Source organism: Artibeus jamaicensis, unplaced genomic scaffold, assembly GCF_021234435.1.
Source record: "Artibeus jamaicensis isolate MK-2021 breed Jamaican fruit bat unplaced genomic scaffold, CSHL_Jam_final scaffold_369, whole genome shotgun sequence".
NCBI lineage: Eukaryota > Metazoa > Chordata > Mammalia > Chiroptera > Phyllostomidae > Artibeus > Artibeus jamaicensis.
This window is the reverse complement of record NW_026522042.1, coordinates 30,441,601-30,464,975: the sequence shown is the minus strand read 5'-3', so window position 1 is coordinate 30,464,975 and position 23,375 is coordinate 30,441,601. Positions and strand designations below refer to the sequence as shown.

Below are 23,375 nucleotides of genomic sequence, written 5' to 3'. Positions count from 1 at the left end.
TGCAGCAGCTCAGAGCATGTAAGTCTGAGTAGATGAGTACGTGTGAGGGTTCTTTAAGAACTGCTTGGGACTCCAGAGGTTTCTTCCACTGACAATCCACGCTGGTGTTTGCAGCCAGAAGTTTTGGGGACTTATCTTCCTGGCACTGGAACCTTAGGCTGTGGGCCTGGTGTGGTGCTGGGACTCCTCACTCCTGCGATAACTCTCCCAAATTTTTATCCACCACACACGGGTGAGGGACCAGCCTGTTCCCCATCTGCGCCCCTCCTACCAGTCTCAATGGATGTGGTTTCTTTAATTCTGTAGCTGTCAGACTTCCATTCAACTTTATTTCTGATGGTTCTGAGTGATGGTTACTCTGTATTTTAGTTTTAAGTTTGATGTGGTTGTGCAAGAGGCAAGCCATGTCTGCCTATGCCACCATCTTGACCAGAAGTAAAAAAACCAGCATTCTTGGTAGAATTACTTTATTCTTAGATAAAAATATCACTAGAATGATTTGAAGTGGAGATGTATGAAATATAAAACCAACAATATGACCAAGAATCTACCTGGATGAGAATCTCTCTTGGCTGGCTAGCAAAACCATCCCGACTGCTGGCCAGGCTGCATATTCTGTTTTAGCAGGATTGGTTAAAATGCCAAACCACCCAACAACCTCTGCTAGCTGGTGTCCTGCACCTTGTAACGCAAGCAGACACAAGCCCCTCGCTTTCTTTACATCCACACAAGTCCCTTCCCTGGCTGGCTGCTCAGTGGTGGACAGAGGAAATGGAGCTCTTGACTGGTTGGCTGGCCAGGTCCTAACACCTGCTGACCACTGGTGGCAGCTGGGAGATACAGGGTCTCTACCAGGATCTGGGTAGTAGGACAACCCTAGGAGTGCATCTGACTCTCAAAAACACTGAGACATAATTTATGTCTCCACAAAACCCTCTGGAAACTGACAGTCAATAAAAGAAAGCCATGAGGTACTAACATAAGATTGAGAAAGATCCTGTAAGAGGGAACATCCGCAGCTGCACTATCTCTGTAAGAACAAGTTACGCCTCTATGCAAGTCAAACTGCTTACCCAGGTCCTTGGCTTGGCTGTAAGTCTCATTACTAAGTTTTCTAAAAAATGGATTTTCCTGGGTTAGTAGAATTTTAACATCTTCCAATGATACACTGATAATTCTTGAATTAATAAATGGATACAATGTATAGATTCCCTGTGGGGACAAAGAAAGGTCACAGTTACAAATAGTAAAATGAGAGCCCTGCCCTTAGGGCCTTTCCAATCCCCATATCCAGCCCTCACCCAACCACAGCCCCTGGGCGGGGGCAGCACCCTGCCTGGAATCTATAACAATCTGTAAGCAAATACTCCCCGAGCAGAAAAATCAGCCTCGGAGAACTCAACAAAGGTGAGGGTCAAAGGGCTGGTAGGTGCCCGTCCAGCTCTGAGCCATCCAGACCTCTTGGGCTGGTTCGGACGCTTCTACTTGTGACCAGCTGCCTCCCATTTATTTGTGGATAGTGCTATCCAAGTGTGTTCCCCAAACTACCTCTTGTGCCAACCGGAATGCACAGTCAAACTCTTCTCCGCTGTTGTTTCGACACCAGACTTTTATCCCAGTGTTAATAACCTATAAGGAAAAAAATAAAGTCAGGATAAGCAATTAAAATAATCCCTTCTACTTTGAGGAGGCTGAGCTGTAACTGATGAAAAGAAGGAAAAGAGAAATGGAAAACCTCTGAAAAGTCACCTGACTAAAACTGGGGTTAACAGCAGTTCTCAAAGCCCAACTGATCCTCTTTTCAAATGGCTTTGGTCGATGTGGCTTATACTAATAACTCAAAACCAGCAATCTTTGAAAATACAATAATATGCCGGCACATTCCACAGACCGTCAGGAGCAAGGATGCTGTTGCCCAGGAAACCACTGTGGACACCCAATATGGAGATAATGTTCTAGTACGGTCAGGAAAATACTCTGACCTCATGGACCTCCAGGTAACACAGGCAAAAGGAAAAACAAGTTGGGAAAACAATAAAGCAAATGAAAACAGAGCCTTAAAATAGAAAAACTGTATAGCAAACGGAAATGACAAATAACACTGGGCCACAGCAGCAGCACCCAACGCCTCCAAACCCACAGCACCTTTCTCCTATGATACAAATAGTGGGAGAGACATCAGAACAGAAGGGACACAGGCCACACAGCATGGGCCTGCTAAGGGCTCTGACAGCTCACAGCAGGCTCAGGGACCTCAGCCCACACTAGACACGGAAGAGCCAGTCCCAGGATCTGTTTCTTCCAGGGAAACCTGAGCAGGGGCCCTCTATTATGCATTAGTCCCCAACTATGTCCTATACCTTCATCCTCTCACTATTGTTCAGCAGCACGTTTCTCAGCTCCTTGGAAACCATGTAGAGTTGCCTTTTCTTCCCTTCTGTAGTTCGAGTTAATAAATTCATCCTTGGGAATGAAGGATCTAGAGCATAAAATTTCCTATAAATAGGACCAAGGTGTTTATAAGAGAACATACAGTTCAAAACTTAACAGACTGTCTTTAAGCACCCTATTCTTTCCTACAGAACTACGTTTCTCAAACTCAGTATGGTTGAAGGGCACTCGAACTCTAAGGCTCAGTGTAGTTCACATGAAACCTCCAGCACTGTTCACTGCAGGCACAACCAGATCAGGGGCCTACACTAACACGGGCAATTTCTCCCCCTCAATGGCGACTCCGTGGACAAGGACTTGAGAACACTGCCTTAGAGATGTTTGAAGAGGCAGGTTTACAAACATATTTAAAGAGCTAGTTATCCACAAGACAATGTTAAGCGCCCACTATGATGAATACAAACAAAGCTTTAATGAATAAGAAAGAGAACATAAGACTGGACTCTGTTCTGCCTGGAGATTCCCAATTAAGGTCTCGCCCAGACCCCTTACTTCTCATTTCTTAAACCAGAACTGAGTAACACAGCTCTGTCCATTTATCTTGTAACTCAACTTAGTTATATTCAGGGTCCAGAGCTGTTCCCCCTCTTTACCAATGTCTTTATCTTTGTGCAGCTTATTTGGTCTGATTACTGCTCACTTTAAATTGAAGGGTTCAGAAAACACACTCTAAAGTTGCACCCAGCTCTAACATGCAATTAAAGAGGAAAAATGCTATACAGAGCTAAATAAAAAACTATGGTTAAATGTGACCAGTTATGTTTTTATAACCCTACAGGAAATTCCTTCAAAGAATTAAAAAGGGTTGAATTAATCCTTACTGAATAGGTGGAAATAAAGGGTCATCTTCAGGGATAAACACAAATGGATCTTCTTTAAATCCAAATAACTTCATTTTCTTTGATGGAGGAGGACTAAGAAGGAATTGGGATGGAATCAATCAGTCTGGAATGTGAGTAACACTGCTAATTACCCACAGTATGCTCTTCCCTGCCCACTCAACCCTCACCCCAACTCTGGGCATCACGGCGTTTTTAATACATGTAGCCTCTTCAGGCCTTCAATCTCTCTCTTCAGACAACAGAGCGCAGCACTGGCACCGCAAGTTCATTAACCCTGAACCGAGTACTTTGCCAGCGAAAGGTGTCTTCACACTGCCTGCTGGAAAACCACTGCAGGAAAGGCTCTGGGTCCCAGTCCATCTGCACCGTTGGGAAGACACTAGAATGTTGTTATGCTCAAGATGTAACCGTGCTTCTTACCCACACACGCCATCTTTCTTATTTCCATTTTTCTCTAAATCCTCAGTCCTTTCTATTGTTTCGGCATCACCAATTCCAGTAACCAGCTTCCTTTCTAGCTCTGAGGGACTTGCAGCTTTCTCTTCCGTGGGACCTGCAGGGCTGGACTGCACAGGGTCTCTCGGCTTTGCAGACTCCCCCTGCAGCTGTCAGAGGGAATAACAAGTCCATTTACACTCAAAGCATAAGCTGCTTTGCACTGCTACAAAAAAATAAAATAAAATAAAATGAGAACACTGAGCTCACAAAATCAATCTTAACAAATTTCCTATAGCATTTAATATATGAAAGACAACAGAATTTTTCAAAGGCAGTATTTTAAATATTCTTGCTATTATATACAGAATTCATGGACACTGTTTCTTTGAAGTTAAAATCAATTCTACTGTAACCCTATAAAAAACAAAGACAGCTGGCGGACAATGCCAGCTTGTCTTTGAATGCTACTGGCATCCACTCTTGCACAATGAGGCATGCAAATGAGTCAACACCATCCCTAAAATTGTAAGGAGGGCTGAAAAGACAAGTACGGGAATAAGCACAAGGTAGGAAAAGACAGTAGTAACACAGCTCCAGGGCACCCAGAGAAACTGCTGTGGAAATTAGAAGACTATGCCTCCAGGAACCAAGGAAATACCAGTCGAATAATAAACTGGGGTAATGGTACAAATGTGGTTTTGAGAAGTAAAATTTTATATACTTCTGATAAAATCTTATATAAAAATTATTTAAAACTACATGTCTTCTAATGAACTTCCAAGACCAGTAAAAGTAATTTTCCCAGTAATTACTACTGGGAAAGTAGTAATTCCCAGACCCTATGAAAACGAGTTTACAAATTAGACACTTGAGCACAGAGAGTTAAGCATGTCTCCCAGTTCACAAAGCTGTCAAGTGGCTGAGCTTATGAGAGTCTAAAGCTATCAACAATATCCAACACTGCCTCCTAAAGAATACAGTTTATTTAAATGTAGAAAACAGCAAAAAACAAAACCACCATCTAAAACCTCTGGACAAGGCCAGCTATGGAACTCATCTTTTCCTATCCCCTTCTCTGCTTCCTGAAACGCTGCCCTCTTTTTCAGAGTCCATCTCAAATGTCCCTTTCTCCAGGAAGCTTTCTTTGTTCCATCATAATAATTTAATCTTGCCTCCTGCAAAATACCAGCAGCACTGTGTCAATGTGGCTGTTCCCTGACTCAAATTCTGGGTCAGAGTCTAGATGCCTTCACCTCCACTAGATTCCAGCATCCTGAAGACGAAGAATCTCAGAATGGGCCTAGCAGGAGAGGCAACCAAGATACACTTACTCAACAAAAATAACAAACTGATATAATGATAGAAAAGTAGAGCAGCAATAATACTTAAATAACATGTAGTTGTTCTAAAAAGCATGACACCACATCAAAGGAGGCAAATTAAGGAAAAGTTCAAAACCCACTTACATAGGTGCTCATGTGACAAAGTATCAACATAACCCCAAAGCCAAGTGAATCTCAAGCATGCCTGTATGTAACTGGCTCTCAACCTGCGCAGTATGGTACAGTAGCCACCAGACACGTGCTTTCTGACCCTGCAAAGGTGACTGGATAGGTGAAGGTATATCCTAGAGTGTAAAATTGACACTGTTTTTTTAAAACGGTATGAAAGCATATAAAATATCTCAACAACTTATTTTGATTACATGGAAATAACATTTTAAATATACTGGGGTAAAAAAAACTTTTACTTTTCTTCTTTAACTTTCTAAATATGGCTGCAAAAAACCTCAAATCACCTGTGTCTGGGGCTCCATCTGTTAGCAGTGCTCTGAGCAGCCACGGCTCTGCTCCCGACCAGGGAGTCAGGGACCAACTATAGTCAACACCACATGGAGACTTTCGCTCTCTGAGGGACACACTCTCTAACACCAACACTATGGTGACTGCCCAGAAAAGCCAGTGCCAATCCTGGGCCAGTTTGAGGCTGTACACTCATATGTATGTCGGGATTAGCCATATCCCAGAAAATGTTTACTTACTATTTCTCCAAAGTCGAAGCATTATTTGTCCTAATTTTTAAGCATGCATCTGAAAGAAACACAGACCTTCAGACTGTGACTCCGGGCCATGTTCTATGATTACGGAAGGCTGATGTACACACTAACAAAACGACATCACCTTGATGAGGACAGCACACTTTATTAAAGCACAACTTCGTGCCGAGTTTCAAAAGGCAGCCCTCTTTTCTCAACTGCTCTGCTTCACAGCTGTCCTTACAGTGACCCAGGTGGGAGTTCAGATTTGTTACAACAGATCAGGGCTTATTCATTTCCTTCCAGCTAGGTTTGGACAAATTCTGCAACTGTCCCTCAAGGCCAAGGTGAAGACAGGTTTGACATTAGCCGGTTCCATCAACCTGAAATAGGCTAATCTGAACCAACCCACAGAGAACTGGAGTTCAGAGCCAGTGTGGGGAGGTCAGGGGAGGTTTTAATTTTGAGCCCCAGAACAGTCTTTATGTCTTTTCAATTCTTATCAATGAACTAGGTATGAGATGTAGAAGAAATGCATTCTCCCAAGTCTACCTTTTCCGATCACCCATCTAAGAAACTGCTTTTTGTTTGGAAAACAAAAATTTAAATGAATCCCTACACATACCATCAGGTTCAGCCACCCTCCACCCCACAAAAAAGTTCCACTGACCTCTGTCAGCTTCTGCTTTTAATGCACAAAGAGATCACATGGTATGCTGTGGTACTCTGGAAGATGTTTACCTTTGGTGGACGCTTATTCCATGGCATTGAAGACTTTTTCACTAATACTGCCACAAAGAACCCTCCAGTATTTTGATGATGTGGTAATATTCTAAGACTAAAAAAAACACAATTCTCACTTTTTAACTGATCCAAAATACATTCTTTTAGTATTAAATATTAAGACAAATACCACAAAGCCAACCTGTGACAGAGAAGTCATGTCTTGTAAGTATTCACACAGCCCTCACTCAGGAAATGGCCAATGTGTGATGTGTAGAAAGTTAATGCAGTATCCAGTGTATTAAAACTAGGTTCTAACCACCTTCATTATTCACAAAGGCTTCATGCCAGCAGCTAACAGGTAAGTTCTCATGTGCTGAAAAGTTCACATACCTGAGGTCAGCCGTGGGCACAGCCCAGGCCACGCAGGAGTGCCCAAGGGCCCAACCTCCCCACCACCCCCCAACTCGGAGAGTTTCGGACACTCACCACCGCTCTAGACGCATTGCCTGTAACTTCTCCGGGTCCTTCGGTGGGAACATGGTCGGCCGAATCTGGGTATGTCTGCTGTGAGGAACCTCGTCCCACTCTGCAAACCACTGTCCATCTTTCGTCATCACCTGCCAGGCAAGAGGAGAAGATTCTAAATCACCAACACTAATAAGAAAGATTACAGGGTGCCAGTGTACATGGTCTCGAACACGATCAATGGCGATTCTCACTTCTCTCCAAAAAGAAGGCTATTTGCAAAGATAAAAATTCCATAAAACAGGACAGTTATTTTATAAAGCATTTTCCACTTGGGAATTTTTTTAAAAGCCTCAGATTGTTTCTAGTTTAAAACTAAAAAATTACTTCTTTCATATTAGAAATGGAGACTGAATCCCGACCAATAAAAAAAATAAAGCAAAGGTGTACTTATATAAACGAGAATAAGCAAAGCTGATGTCTAATTGGACAACAAAGGCAGGAAAAAGTGTTTCACTAGCAGAGAAAAACATTTGTATAATCATACCATTTAATATGTATACTTTTGACACTGATTTTAAACTTCATAACCAAATGCAGTATTATTCAAGTTACCCAAATGTGGATGCTTTAAAAGCTTCACAATATCCAGGTAAGTTGTGCCTGCTCTGATGAACCAGGGTCCTCACAGAAATTTTACCTTCCACTGTGTGAGTCCGGGCATCCACTTCAGGCCTGGCAATTCAGAAGACACATCAGCAAGCTCCAAAGCACCTGTGTACCAAAAATTAAAATAAAATAAAAATCTTTTTCCACAACATGCCTACAAAAGAAGATGCAAAAGATCCATACTACATGATTCCACATATTGGAAATGTCTGAGGAGGGAAGACCCACAGATTGAAAGCACACTCCTGGCTCCCAGGTGAGGGTGGGAAGAAGGAATAACTGCCAAAGGGCAGAAGGGTTCTGCTTGGGGTGAACAGAATGGTCTAAAATTGGACTGTGGCAAGGGCTCTGCGCAGTTTGGGAAGTCTACAAAAACATCACTGAACTGCACACCTGAACAGGGCATGTTACAGTGCTAACTGGAGCTTGCTCAAGCTCCTGGAGCAGGAAGAGCTGCAGGTGCAGGGTCCTGAGATGAGCCAAGTCTGACGCCATGACCAAAATCCCCTGGGAGGCAACACCAGGCTGGAACTCCGAAGTCTGCTCCTGGTTTTTAGACACATGCCAGTCTTTTCCATGCCTTTATGGCTAACAAGCATCCCAGAACTAAAAAGTAACATTTTAAAGCAAACTATGGGAATTTTTAAACCTTTAGTTTTAGGCCCAAGTTAGTTTCTAACACTGCCCATCAGGACAACAGCCTGGTTTTAAAAACCACATGTCCACAGAGGCAGTGTTACCCAAGCTGTGGGGTGGACCAGGAAGCCTTCACATGAACTACCACTCGCAGGTGCAGGTACGGGTCTGACGGCCTCCCAGACGGGAAACCCCAACAGAACCCCAGAGAAGCCACGAGAACCCACAGACAATGACAGAAACACAGTAGGAGACTCCACGGGGGGATCTAGCAGTGTGACCCCTTTGGCAAAAACTGACCACTAGTATATCCGAGCAATCCCACTTTCAAAAGTGAACACCAAATAGTGTTTCCAGAACCTGGTTTTCTCAAATACCACTCGGTGTGCTTCCTGCCGGCATACAGATCAGGAGCTGCCAACAATGGCCTGGTGCTCGCAGACTGAATCTTCACCATCGGCCGCCATTCCTCCAGCTAAGTCTCCGGGTGCTTTCAGGTGGGGGTCACACCCTGTGCGGGCACAAAGCTCAGCAGACGTCTGTGCTCCCGTGAGGCCACGTCTGCAGGGAGCCCGTGACCACGCACTGAGACGGAGGGTCTACAGTGAGATCTCAAACAACCGCATGCAGAACGGTGGCTGTGAAAGCAAAATCGAGACTGGAGACCCACCTGCCCAGCGGGAAATAATCACCCAGTAGGACGCCCAGTTCATTTACTACTCAATTACATCACCCATAATCCTTCTTTTCACACGCCTTCTGAGATAAAGTACCACCAAAACTGTGAACATTATAACCACGCAAAAAAAAGCATCCAGAAAGCACTTTCTGTAGACTGCCATGAGTAAAGAAAAAATAAAATAAACCTATGAAATTCAGACCTAAAGGACAACAATGAGGACTGACTACACACTACAGATCAGCCAACCACTGAGAAAGCCACTGGAAGCCCAGATGGTTGTGGATACCACCTCAGGAAATGCTCATCTGTCTCCTTAACTTACTTCACAAACATTCACATGGTAAATCTGGTAGTGTTCTACTCTGGGAAGTTCGAAATTTTTCATGATTTGTTTTAAGGATACTATGACGGGAAAGATTATCATTTCAGTGAAAACATGAAAGAAAAAAGTAATACTTTTCATCAAAATATTATGGAAATTGCTGTTTCGAAACATTTCATTGAACAGCGCTATAAGATCTCACACCCTTTAGAATGGATACTATCAGAAACACAGGAAATACAAGTACTGGCGAGGACACAGACAGCTGGAACCCTTGTGCACTGCTGGTGGAACGGGAAAATGGGACAGCCACTATGGAAAACAGCACGGTAGGTCCTGAAACAGAATGATCACGTCACCCCAAAGAACTGAAACCAGGGCTTCGAAGTTACTGCACACCATGGCAGCAGCAGCATTCTAATGAAGAAGCAACCCAAGTGTCCATTGATGGATGACTGGATAAACATGACGTGGTCTACATGCACAATGGAGTGCCATTCAGCCTGAGAAAGGAAGGAAACTGACACCTGCTACAACGTGGAGAAACCTTGAAGACATGATGCTAAGTGAAGTAAGCCGGTCACAAAAAGACCAACGCTGTGATTCCACTCCCACGAGACACCTAGACCGGTCAAACTCAGAGAGACAGGAACACAGTAGGGGGAGGGGATAACAGGGAGTCATTTAATGGGTTCAGAATTTCAGTTTCCAAGACCAGTAACTCTGAAGACTGGCTATACAACAATGTGAACGTACTTAACACTACCTAACTGCGTATTTAAATACGGTTAAACGGTATGTGTGTTTCACCACATTTACATTTAAAAAATTGTGATAGGATCTAACTGTTCACACTTAATAAACAAAGTGGGCAAAAAGCTTGCAGTTCATGAAAGAACAACAGATCCATTACATAAGCTTATTTTCCATTAAAGATATCTCATTTTAGGGTTTACAGGCTAAAACTATAAGCAAATAGCCAGGAAAAAGTCTAAAGCAGCAATTTTCAACCTTTTTCATCTCATGACCCACATAAATTAACTACTAAAATTATATGCCACACCAAAAATTACATTTTTTGCCTCTGACAAAGAAAGGTGTAATTCTGACTCACTCCTACCAGATGGCTATTGTTGTGCTGGCTGTTTCATTCTTTTGGACAATCTAAGGGAAAAAGGGTCAGTGCCCCTGACTGAATTAGTCGGGCACAACAGTTGAAAGTCACTGCACTACAGCAATGAAGATTTTGAAAAGTACATACTTTTATTAAAAGACCAATCCAGCATGCTTACCTTCACTTTTTTCCAGTAAAGATGCTATGACTGCTTCATCTTCAATGGGATTCAGTGAACATGTAGAATATACCATCCTACCGCCCTCCACTAGCTGCTCAGCACCCCGAGTAGCAATCCGCAGCTGTAAGCTAAGGGTTGGACATAGTCAGGGACCCAACACAGCCAGACACACGTTAGAAGCACCATGTCACATATTCATTACAAGTTTTTAGGACAGACTTAAACAACTCTAAGTAAAATACATAATTCCCGTAAACAAACAAACGAACAAACAAACAAACAAACAAACCCCCCTGATGGTTCTAAGTGAAGTTAGAATAAACCTACAAAAGATGTGTCATGTAAATAAAAAAAACACCTAGTTATATAAAACTGGTTTGGATGTCCTGTGTACCTTTCCCAGCATCTCATCAGGAAAGCATGAACTGATTAACAACTGAATTCAACATCAAATTTCACTATTAAAAGGCCTCCATACTTATACAAATACTTGCTATTCCTTTCCACAAAAAACCTGTATCCCTTAATATATTCCAATCCTAATGCTTGTTTCACAAAAACAGTGGTATTTAACAGAGAAGTAAAATCTCGTGAAGTTATTAATGGCGAATATTCATTAATACACTTACACTTAATCATGCATTGCTCTTTTAAGACTATAATTTTAACTTAAAATAAAAAAATACAAAGTTCTACAGATCATACCACCGAAATTGTACAAAACAGGTACTCAAGAAATCCACAGGCACTGAAAACTACTGTAACACATTAGTCATGACAGAAGTTACGAGATTTTCTCCTTTTAAGAATTCTCAAAAAAATTTTAAAAGACAATAAAAAATATCTGAGATCAAAATACTGAACAAAATAATTCAACACAAAAGAATAAAACAGACAGTAAAAAGACAGGTAAGACAGTAAGATAAATGGTCATTTCATAAAAAAAAAGTTTGAAGTGACAGGAAATTCATTCTTACAAAAGGCATTTTAAAGCAATATGTATCTAATATGTGTACAATCTTGTTTTAAAAGCAACTACATCTGACACTTGGGCAAACTCCCATGAAGGTGGCCCTCACTGATGCTGAAGAGTCAGTCAAAGACCTGGGCGCCCATTTAGGTGATTCAACAATAAATCCTGACCAATCTACTTGACAAACAGAGTTGTCTGCTACAAAGTTTTACCTACCCATGCAGCTGCAAGCTATTTAGGGTGGTCCACTTTTTCCAAACATCAATGTTTTTTCTCATAGTGCCATCTCCACTGAAAAGAAAGATATTAAAAAACTTAAAACTCTCTACAGGTAGAATCAGAGTTTAACAAATCTGTCACATTCAAGCTAAATTATAAAACAGCTATTGTTATTATTATCATACAGACCAACTAGAAAACAATCTAAATTCTTACAAACTACAATCACCTTCCTATTTGTTTTGGGGACACTCTAGTACATTAAGCTCTTTAATTACTCTTCAATTTTCAATTCAGTAAGAAAATAAAAACCTCTTTCAACACTCACAGAGAAAGTAATCTGCTTCCATTTGACGGACATACTAGCAAAACTCATTTTCAATTCTAGGACAGAACCAGGAATACACATATGACATTTTGGTCTTGTTACTTAGGAATCTGGTGAATCAAGACTGGTATTTTCATCAGAATTACATGCATATGTAAACTTACACTCATAATGGCCTTTCCATAGCAAATTAATTTCTTTACCAAGATTTTTCCATGTATCAGTTAAACATTTTTGATTCCCTACTTTATTCAATGAAAATTATTTCACAAATTTTATAACACAGGCTTGATTCATTAATCTTTCTGTCCATGTCTAACTTTATCCGCCCAATTTTTCTGCATTAATTCCTGCATCTGTTGCTTTCTCTGTAAAGTTTAATTCTTCTTGTGGTCTCATCACATGAGATGCAGGGTCTGCAGGATGGAAATGTCCTATGACATATAACAGCTATCAAATGACGTCCCTCACTTGTATGGTGGTGGCTTAAAAGTCTGCCATAATTTTAGGGATTTTTTTTCAGCTTACAACTTATTGATTATAAGGGCACTTTATTCCCACAATATTGAAACAAAAAATAAGTTACACTTCTGATCAAAAGATGAAGAGTAGGAAAACATCTGATCCAAAGGAAAATTAGAAAATTGTATCCCAGAAGGAATGCACTTCATGATCGATTTTAAATTTTACTTTAAAAGGGAATTTTTCCAGGCATTTAAAAACTCAGCCATATCCAGTACTACCGGCTACAGAGTCCTGCTCCTAGGGGTAAATCTGCCACTTGTTTAAACACGGTGAATTTAATACGGATGTATCCTAGTTAAGCACTGCTCAGCGCTAACCAGATCTTGTGGAATTTTTTGTATTCTAGTCTCACCAAACTCATGTGTTGAAAAGGTATTAATTAAACATACCCTTGTGACCATTACCTATGTCACCGCCTCAGGGGAACCCGATGACCACCTTTAGTTTGTTTGATTCATATCTTTTTGGAAAAACTCACTCAGTTTTGTCATAAAATTCTCTTAAAGGCAAACTCTAACATGAATTTCCCTGAAGTCTGAACTCCTACACTGTGCTAAACAATGTAAGGCTCAAAATGAAAACCCGACACGATTATTTGATGACTCAATGAAGTACAAACATAAAACACCTGGATGAACAAATCATGCTAAGTGACCACATCTTAAACTATGTGAGTTTATGATGCTTCTTTCCTCTCAGGGATTTTCTTCATCTCTTTTCAGACTAGCAAACCACTCCTTTATCTGTGCTCCACATGCTCAGACTGCTGCACCACTAAATTCTGTGTCTGCCTTCCGCCTTAGGTCACAATGTCTCTCTTCGCATCAGTTCACACAAGGATCATATGTACCACACTGTGTGTTCACGTGCACCTTCATTTCAGTCTGTATGTGACTTAATTCCTTAGTGCATTCTGGGCTTTCTGGCTTCTTGATAAAATAAATACCTGCAAGGGACATCACACAAGATACGATCGTAGAAGAGAACCTCTTTCCTTCCATTCACATCTACCATGAGTCTCGGTATGCTGGATGCATCGTGGTTGACCACCATGATGCAGGGACTACTCAACCTCTTGGCCTGATGAACAAGCAGATAGCAGCGCTTGTTGTCCACGTCATTCGCGATGACGAATCCCTCTAGGAACATAAAATTGCAGTGTGGGGTGACAAACAGCACAAGTAAACTCCTGAAATACATGACCTGTAGGTTGGCATGTGAGAAGTGGCCCCACCAAACTTCTGAGTACAAGACTGGTTAGGACTATATTAAGTGATCCAAAAAAAAGAAACCCAGTGGCTCAGCATGATTTCATGGTCACTAAAAATTCTGAAACTTCAGGATTCATTTGTTCAACAATTATTTACTTTGTATCAGTTATTGTGCCAAAAATGTCTTTCCTATTAGTAACTATTAACTAAAAAAGGAGGGCAGACAGAAAGGTGTAGAAAACAGAATCACCTGACAAATGTTTAAAACGCCATTCGTGCTGGAGCGCCATTCTCGGCTCTGTGAATCAGACTCCAAGGGTGGGGTCTAATGCTCCTGAATATTCCCTGGGAGGTGCTGAGCTGAACCACAGCTAAGAACCCGGTGGAAACTTTCCTGGGTGCCACCTGCTCTCACTATGCTTCCTCTCTCCAGCAAAATGGTAAATATGCCTGGTAACATTCTATGATCAATATCACCCTTAATGGAAGTAAAGGAGATAAAGGTACATAAAAATAGTAAAACTAACAAACACTATGAACAGCATTTTTGTATCTTTATAAAATCCCTACAAAGGAACATCAGTGATACTATAATAGTTTCCATTTCCTGAGCACTTTGCAATCTCGTATCACATCCTCCAGTTCAGGACTGATGGCTCATTTCATACGTGATGACTAGTATGTCACCTAACTCGCTTCATAAATATGGTGGTGGGATATGAACCTGGGTAGTTGGACAGTAGCTCTTAACCTAATTCCAGACTAAAGGCTGGTTCGAAAACTAATCATTGATGGTGGTGTGAAAATGTCCTATTTTCCTTTCAGGGAGGCTTCGGGCAATGTTCTATTCTTTTCCTGTCTACAACCCACCAAAGTAGCATTTCTACCTCCAAACCCCCAGTCCAAAGCACACCTGGAAAAGGGACACTCATGTCGGCATGCAGCATTTCAATTAATTGTGTGGTCTTTGATCCAGGTGCTGCACACATATCTAAGATCTGTTAAAAAGCAAGAAAATGTTTGAGACTTTAAGAAATCAAACAATCTACATTTAAAAGTTCAAGTCCTTCTAGCATTTTGATTACTATTCAAAGACCTAAATATATTTCTTTACAGAATGATTCTAGATGTATTTAACTGATAGGGAGCTTATAACATAAAATGCCCCCAAGTCACAGTGATAAAGATACTCTCTCCACAGGGAACAGGAACAGATGGCACTAGAAACCAGCAAGGGCAATACACTTAGAAATGAATGAGTAAAGATACGAAATGCACGAGCGGTGCAACATTCTGCTAAGGAGAGAGCTACCTGAACTCGAACCTCAGCTTGGCCAATGACTGACTAGTCCCTGTGACCTTGGGCCATTCACTTCGACTTTTCCTCGTCTCCTTTCCTCATCTGGGGGCAGTGGCAGCATCCACCCTGCCTCCAGAGATATGTGGACAATAAAATGAATTAATTCATAAAAACAGTGCAGAACAATGTTTTGGCATGTAACCACCTCTCAGTACATGTTCGCTATAATTTTCAATCTGATTTAGTCGACTGAGACCACTGAAGATAATCTGTATAATAAGTAAGCAAATTAAGAAACAAATTTTAAAAGAAAATTAAGTGATTTATAAAAATTAAATAGGACAAAAATGCAAAACAATAAAAAACCCCAAGAGTGAAATATATCCCTTCCTACTTTATCCAAAGTGACAGAGAAAATTCATTTTATTAAGGAAAAAAGGTTGCAAAACAACAGCACAACACACACAGGCAGCACCCTGCCCACAATGTTCTGTACAACACACAATACCTTATGGTGAGGTTGAGCATTAAGCAACAATGGTGGAATCATACTAACAGCTTCTTGCCGACTGATATTCCCCTTGAAAAATAAAATTTGAAAAATGTCAAAGATAACACTGAAAAGGCAGAAAATTTCAAAGCAACAGAAAAATATCACATAATCATACACAGAACAAGAGTTGGCACTCTCACCGAAACATTTTAGGATACATTTTCATACTACTGGATAAATGGTCACTACCAGAAGGCTAAGTGAGGACGAAGATGAGCATTCACACCAAAACCCACTGTTAGAAAAACACTGAATTTTAAACTTTCATAAAAGGGGACACAGCCCCTACTCCCCGCCCTCAGAACATTTAGCAGCTGGATGAGCATGTCTCAAAGGCAGACAATGCCACTTAAATACCTTCAGCAATGGGAGCAATCAAAGGGAGCACAGGACAAACTCATAGTTAGCAAGCTTTTCCCTCTCAGCTAAAACTGTAACTTCTATTTCTCAGTTCTCATTTTCAGGTACAGCCCACGTCTGCTTTCTATTCCTGATAACTGCCTCCAACAAAGACGGAGACTTCAACAACTGCCCCCCTCTTTCCTTCTCCAAGATAAACTATCTAAAATTCCTCACTAAACTGTCCTCAAGATCTCCACTAGTGGGCCAGGGCATCTGTTAAGATGTACACCTGTTCAGATTCAAACAAAAGGGTTTTTTAATTTTTTTATTTTAATTTTTGTTCAAGTACAGTTTTCTGTTTTTTACTCCCATCTCAGCCCACCCCCCCCAGCCCTCCCCACTTTCCTCCCATTTCCACCCCTGTCCCCAGTTTTGGGCCATGTGTCCTTTATACTTATTCCTGCAAACCCTTCTCCTTTTCCCCTGAAATTCCCTCTCCTCTCCCCTCTGGTCACTGTCAGCCTGCTCTCTACTTCAGTGTCTCTGGTTATATTTTGCTCAAACAAAAGTTTCTTGATGAAATCCAGCCCTTGCTTCAATCACAACTCTATCTTAACAGCCCAAAGACTGAACGTTTACAAGGAGGGGGCTGGCTACAAAACGCTAGCTACCAGGAGGCTTCGGCCCCAATGCAACAAGGGCCTTTTGTAGTTGAATGACCATCACTCATGCTATGCATCTGCCTATCAGTCTAAACACAGACTTGTACGCTCATACCTGCTCATTTTCATCCTACAGGTTTCAGGCCAGCAATGAGTCTGTGAAGACTGACTCTTGACCAACTCGCTAGGCACACTAACTCCAAGCTTTGCCATTCTGATAAGCCTGCCTTCTGTTTTCACCCTAGTTTTCAATTAAAGCATTAGAGTGGGAAACTCTAATTAGAGTGGTCCTTGACTACAGACATCCTGGCAACTAGTCTTATTTCCTAAACACATCCTAAAGAGGTTTGACAGTCAGCTTTAAATAATCCAGAGAGTATCTTATCCTGCTGACTTATCAAAGACTGGACTGTTCTCCTGTACCAACATTGAACTCCCATAACCTCCACCTTTCTAAGCTGCTAAAATCTGGCTCTTTACAACCTATCCACCCGTTATCACTCCATTCTCTGCAAACCCTCTGCTTGTAACAAGTTGTAACTTAACTTGCCTTTGGCAGTTTGATGATCTTTATCTGACCTTGCTTCTCAATGGAAACTGAGTCAGAGAACCCTTCTTAGTATGGGCCCCGTACAGAATCATAAATGGGGCAGCACTCAATTCTGTATATTCCTAATAATAGGAGGTGGGGTGGAAAGCCAGGCAAACAGCAGACCAGTTCACCGGGTTACCTAAATGAGCACCAAGCCACAATGGTAGGGAACTGCTGTGAGTCAAGGCAGGGTTAGAACTGGGTGAAATGAAGATTTTTTCTACACTGGCTGTGGCTTCAGGGGCAAAAAAACATGAAAACCATGTTAACTCTGTTGAGAGAATACAGAAGGGGAAAAAGAAATAATATCATCTGTTGACACACAGATATTTCCTTGGCTAGATTAGAAAACAGGAAGGGAGAACTTCTGATTGAAAATGTGAGACTGCTAAGAATTCCAGAAGAATAAAAAGGAACAGCAAAGCTTACAATATCCGAAGTTCATGAGAATTTATTTAAATCATGTATTGCATGAGAAAAATAGCTATTTTGTCAGGAAAAGTTTGATGCCAAAGGTAAAAAGTTCAGTGACCATAATGATAAACGTTCTCTGTAATCAGGAATCTGGGATGGCATAGAAACCAAGAGGGTGAAGATAGTGTCATTCTAGAAGAACCAAAGCTGTCCTATTTAGGTTGTTTTTCCGGTTACTATTGTTATGTATATACATTTGTTATGGCAAAGGTGGAGTATAGACAGGACCAAGAAAAAAACAAATGATAAAAAGTGAGTTTAAAAGTCTCAGTTTTAGTAAAATAAGTAACACAGCCATAAAAACATGAGACTTTCTCAGCACAAGCACCTGGCACGTGTACCTAAGAAAGAGGAGGGACTGGACTGAGTGGCTGTCTCCCGAGTAGCACGCTGCCTGAGGATGCCGTGTGCACCTCAGTTCCGCAGCCACCCGAGCTCAGGAGTAGCAAGACACAACCAAACTGACAGCTGTGATAATACCGCTATTAAAACTCATGGTTAGTAAAACCAACCAATAGCTATATAATCACAAATTACAGGTGGAATATACAGTTAAACGAGTCTTTCTTACATGCTTTACCTACTTAATTGTTCCCAGTGACAAGCATGGTTAAAAATATAACTATGACACTAATGGGTATTTAAAGCTTTAACTAAACTGTCTTAAATTTATCCTCTAGATAAATTTGCCTAAAGAACTCTACTCACAGATTCCGTTTCGCTAACCAGAAACTGGTGAAACTTTTCCAATTGTGGAGACTTTCTCAAGATTTTTCGGCTCAAATTTGTGTGCCAGGCAAGTTCTTCAGGATACCTGACCAAAAAGAAAGCAAAACGTTTATGGACTGTATACATTAAAGTGCTCCAGATCATACAGCCAATGAAACACCCAATTTTTTTTGCTTGTTCATCCATAATCCTCTCCAGCACTCAGCCAACACTGTGTGATGTCCCCCCAGGACACGAGAACATGGTTCTAAGTAACTGGATCATGGCCCAGGCAGAAACCAGAGGGCCTCAGGGGTCACAGGACACATGGGCACGTGAGAGCACAGTAAAGCCACGACAACGCATGTTTAAGAGCTGATGAAAAAGTGGAATTCTCTGCTCTTCACTCTGTATGCTAAGTTAACAGTTTAAAGGTCATCAGAAAAAAGACATAACAAGTTTCTTAAATTTAAAGAAGTGCATATCACATAGAAATCAAAATATAGTAGGGCAGGCATCAAAATATTTGACAATTTATTATAATTTTGTTATTACATTTTTCCCTATTTTTAAAGCAAGCCAGTCTAATAATGCACTAAAATGTTTTATATATCAAAAATCCTTGGAAATTACTAATACATTAATTCGAACTCCTATCTTGTTACTTATTCAGAGCTAAGAACAAAACATCTTCATAAATATGTGTATTTGAAATTTCTATAAATGATAACGTCACCGATCAGGAATTGTTATTTTTTAACTCAGCTTGCATCTGTCCACTGATGACCAACTGCATAAGTCAGAACGCTGATGACACACTGATTGTACCATGTTCAATTCACCCAGTGCCATCCTGAGCATAACATGGCATTCAGTGGTAAAATCTTATTCCCATTTTATTACTTTTATTAAGTCCCAGGGACAATAATGAGCTCAATTTAACAATGCAAAGGTCACAATGTTTCCATGCATCAAATACAGCTCAGGTAACAGCCATGAAAATGAAACCAGAAAGTCTGAAAAAGAATACATTCAACTGCTTTGAAACATTGAGTGATTATTTGACGAAAACAACCTCAACCATTAAGATACTAAGAGTTCTCTCTACCAAAGAAAGAAGTTAAAAATTATACTAGCTAAATCTGTTCACGGCCACCTCCAAATGCCCCCAGCACTTTGGGTCTATGACCGTTTCCTTCTTTAACACTCAACCTGCTTCAAAAATATAAAATCAAAACACAATCATACTTATCAGGCAATTAAAAAAATACTTTAATTTTAAATATTCTCTGTGGTCTCATTAGAGATGAAATGGTAGGGAAACATTCAAATTTGGCTTTAGCTGTGTACTATTCCACAAAATCTGCCACCCCGTGCAACCCTCACCAAGTTGAATACCTGAAACATTAGTTCTGTATAACTTCTGGCAAGACTGAAATACCTGTGATCAATGACAGATGTTTTATCAATGTACCAAATCACCAAATCACCAACACCATGAATTTGAATTCTGCACACCACTGCTTATTTTCAAATATAATAAGCGGTTTAGATATAACTTGAACAAGTATTTCCTTAAGCACCTTATAAATTGAATTTCTAATAGGTAAAAATGTAAATTTATTATAACAAGACCAAAATTCTACTCTAAGTAATTATGATTGTGAAAACTGTTAATCTTATGAAAGAGAATATTTTAAAATGTACAAATAATTAAATACAAAAACAGGCTGTTAAATAATAAAATGTTTCTAATACAGCTTTAGAAACAACTTTTCTGAGCCAACAAATATTTATTAAAGTCTTAGATTTTAACAACAAAATAGTCCCAAAGAACTATACTTAATTTTTACTTACATAATTCAAATTTAGTTCACGAGACTCTGAAGTCCTATCTAAAAGCCTGTTTTGATGTTGAGGATAAATTTAAAGCACCACTGTCACCATTACACCTCAAAACTTCTTAAGGGGAAAACAGTCTAATAAGTACATACAATATCCAAGGAAAAATCATCTTCAATCCACACATTAAAAAGAACAAAAATAATAGGTGTGTTCTCTACAACCGTCTAAGTAACTTTCATAGAAACTCTTTAGAAAAATTTCTTATAGTCCTGAGACTAAGAAAAAAAAAAGAAATCCACACAAGATGTAAGTCCTATATTTAAAATCCTTCTAGAAAGCAGGATTCCCACACACTAAAAAATTTTATTTCACTATGTACCAAAAGGTTAAGAAGATTATATATTTCTGCATTATGAGCAATACAGAAAACCATCAAACATCTTGGTAAGTTTCTGCTTTACCTGCTGAGATGTATGGTATCCCACACCTGATCAGAGAATTTGATTAAATAAATATTTATGCAGTGAAACTGTCATGCAGTTATCACTAGTAATGAAAAAAAACTAAGTATTAGGAACTCACACCTTATACAATATGTTGTTCACACACTTCAGTTGTTGTGTTCAGAAAATTAAAGCAAACAATAATATGAAGAGAACGGCTGGCTATTATTAGACAGTGATTCGCTTTTATTCTCCAATCAACCTCAGCTTTATACTGACTTTAGCAGTGGCCATTCATCATTCATTCAAAATGTGTATGCTGTGCAGATCTGTGATGTGGACGCTGAAATTCCAAATGGCAATGAAAGAAAGAAAATCCAGCATATCTACAGCTCATGATTAATGAAAACCTGACCCTGGAGGGTATCTAAAAAGAAAAAATAACATCATTCACTTGAACAGTCAAAACCTCCAAAGTTGTCAGATAATGTCAGCTAAGTTCACCTTTTTATAGCAATCATTTAAGTTTTTTGTTTTGTTTTATGAGAATATTAAGTGCCTCAAAGTTGACAGTCTAAAATGTAGAACTGTAACAATTTATTTTAATGACTCCCCAGGGTTTGGCTCTATCTATGGTTTGTGCTTGAGTACTCAAGTCTTTACAAGACAAGACCAAAAATTAGGTTGTCAACATAGGAGATCATCTTAGGCAACTAAGAGTTGAACTGGGCAGTGAAACAAGTAACCTACAGAACAGGTGAAAAAAAAGGGGGGGAGGTTACTTAGTAAGTAGGGCAGGAGTGTGCTGGGGCACCAGAGACCGCAAAGACAGAATCAGCTGGAGCGGTCTGTTGCACATTTGCTAGGTTAAGTCATTTTTCTGAAAGTAGGGAAGCCACTCAGCAAGTTTTGACATGAGAAAACAGGAGGCTTAAATGGAAATGGTAAAAGTGGTAACGTCAAAGCAGCAAAGGGGTTAAATGGACTGGGAAACATTAATTGAACTCAATGACTCAGCCACAGAGAGCTGCAAATCATACATGAAAACTTGCACACCGGTGTAAAGTAATCATTGGGTAAAAAACATGAAGATGTCTCAGAAGTACGTTCAGACTCTTTTGTGCTAATAACATGCATTACTAAGGGGGACATTCAAGTGACAAAAAATTAAAATTCCAGAGACGCATCCAACAACATGATGCCTTGTACCTACCAGCTCAGGGGTTGTGGAACTTCAACTTTCTGACCGTCCACCTCCAGGTTCTCCAATTCCTTGAAATACTTGTTCTTTAAGCAATGTAAAATTTCTTTTGCATGGCTATTAGAAAAAATAAGTAAGTTTCAAAACAACCCAAAAGGCTACTAATAGCTTATCTTTTTGCGAAGTTAAGATTTAAGAGATTTAAAACTAAAACCATATTTACATGGAGAGAAAACATTCTTTAATCACTGCCTTTTTACTCTTCTTTCAAAGCTTACACAATTCTGTTTAATCACCAAAGGATGCTAAACTAATGCAACATTACTGAATTCCTTCCCTTCTAAATATTCCTGGAATAAAAATGGAACTCCAGTTCCATTTTTACTTGCAATTCATCTCAGAAAGACATAACTACAAATGTACAAAAAGAGAGAACCAGACGCTTTACCCAAACTCGGTAATGTCACAAATTTTCATGTGTTCCAAAGGGTAAGCGTCCTCGAGGACCCACCCACCCTTTCTCAGACTGTGTTTTCATTTATTCTAGCTTCCCACTGACCTATTCCACTGGACCCTGTGCTCCCTCCTGTACATTCCCAGGCTCTAGGATGCACACCGCTGACTTGCTGCGGTTCTCTAGCACTGTAACACCTCTGAGGCAAAACACACTCGTTACTCTCAACTCTACAGAAAATACATGCAAGGCCTCTTACCTTTTATAACCAGTAATTCTTAAAGTGGCCGGGAGGGGCTCCCTGAGCGCATCCATGAATTGGTCCCACTCGCCCTCCGGTACAATCTTGAGCTCCTGATAGTAGTGCTCAAAGAGCTTGTTCTCCTTGACGATCTCCGGGTACCCGCCCTCCCAGCCCTGAGAAACAAAAAGGGAATCTGCTCAGGACTCAAGGAGCTGCCCCTCACCGCCCGCAGGTCTCGGGGTCCGGGAGGCCCTCTCGGGGAGCCAGCCCGCCCTTGCTCCAGCTCCTACCGTATTATTACGCTTCCCGAAGCCCTCGGCTCCATCCTCCGAGTCCTCGGGCCGCCGCTGTTGCTGCTGCTGGAGCCGCCGGCCCCGCGCCCGCCGCCCCATGGTCCACGAGGTTGTGCACGCCGCCCGCCACCACCACCGACACGCCACCTCTGGCTGCGCGCACTTCCGTGCTGCTGCTCGAGGTCCCCGTAGGTCCGCGCCTCCGTCTCTCCCGGGCCTGTAAGGACCTGAAAGAAGCAAGTCAAAAGCACCGCGACCGATACTCCCAGAAAACAACGACCAATGGGATCCGCTGACAACCTGAGTGGACAAGTGGCAACAGAAAGCAGTCACAGAGGCGTCTCCGCGTGGACTGTCCAGGTTTCTCACACGGCTTCAGGCAGCTCCGGGGACAACCTGCGATCGCGCATGCGCAGAAGGGGGAGGGCGAGGCAGCGCCGGGGTGGG

General features: G+C 40.9%; 1 protein-coding gene across 1 annotated transcript in view; it reads right to left on the bottom strand.

The window, feature by feature from the left end:
• The window catches only part of NSUN2 (NOP2/Sun RNA methyltransferase 2), a 30,660-nt gene extending 7,289 nt beyond the window's left edge, over nt 1-23,371 (bottom strand). The window contains exons 1-18 of the mRNA XM_053657194.1: nt 23,229-23,371; nt 22,926-23,155; nt 22,651-22,808; nt 21,950-22,054; nt 18,449-18,554; nt 15,626-15,697; nt 14,731-14,815; nt 13,553-13,745; nt 11,751-11,825; nt 10,559-10,689; nt 7,658-7,731; nt 6,979-7,109; nt 6,508-6,604; nt 3,714-3,898; nt 3,273-3,365; nt 2,361-2,496; nt 1,549-1,629; nt 1,074-1,212 (exon numbers count right to left, since the gene is read on the bottom strand). Of these exons, the coding sequence (XP_053513169.1) occupies nt 1,074-1,212; nt 1,549-1,629; nt 2,361-2,496; nt 3,273-3,365; nt 3,714-3,898; nt 6,508-6,604; nt 6,979-7,109; nt 7,658-7,731; nt 10,559-10,689; nt 11,751-11,825; nt 13,553-13,745; nt 14,731-14,815; nt 15,626-15,697; nt 18,449-18,554; nt 21,950-22,054; nt 22,651-22,808; nt 22,926-23,027 (1,963 nt within the window). The 5' untranslated portion in view covers nt 23,028-23,155; nt 23,229-23,371. The remainder of the gene's footprint in view (nt 1-1,073; nt 1,213-1,548; nt 1,630-2,360; nt 2,497-3,272; nt 3,366-3,713; nt 3,899-6,507; nt 6,605-6,978; nt 7,110-7,657; nt 7,732-10,558; nt 10,690-11,750; nt 11,826-13,552; nt 13,746-14,730; nt 14,816-15,625; nt 15,698-18,448; nt 18,555-21,949; nt 22,055-22,650; nt 22,809-22,925; nt 23,156-23,228) is intronic.
• Between the last annotated feature and the right edge of the window lie 4 nt (nt 23,372-23,375).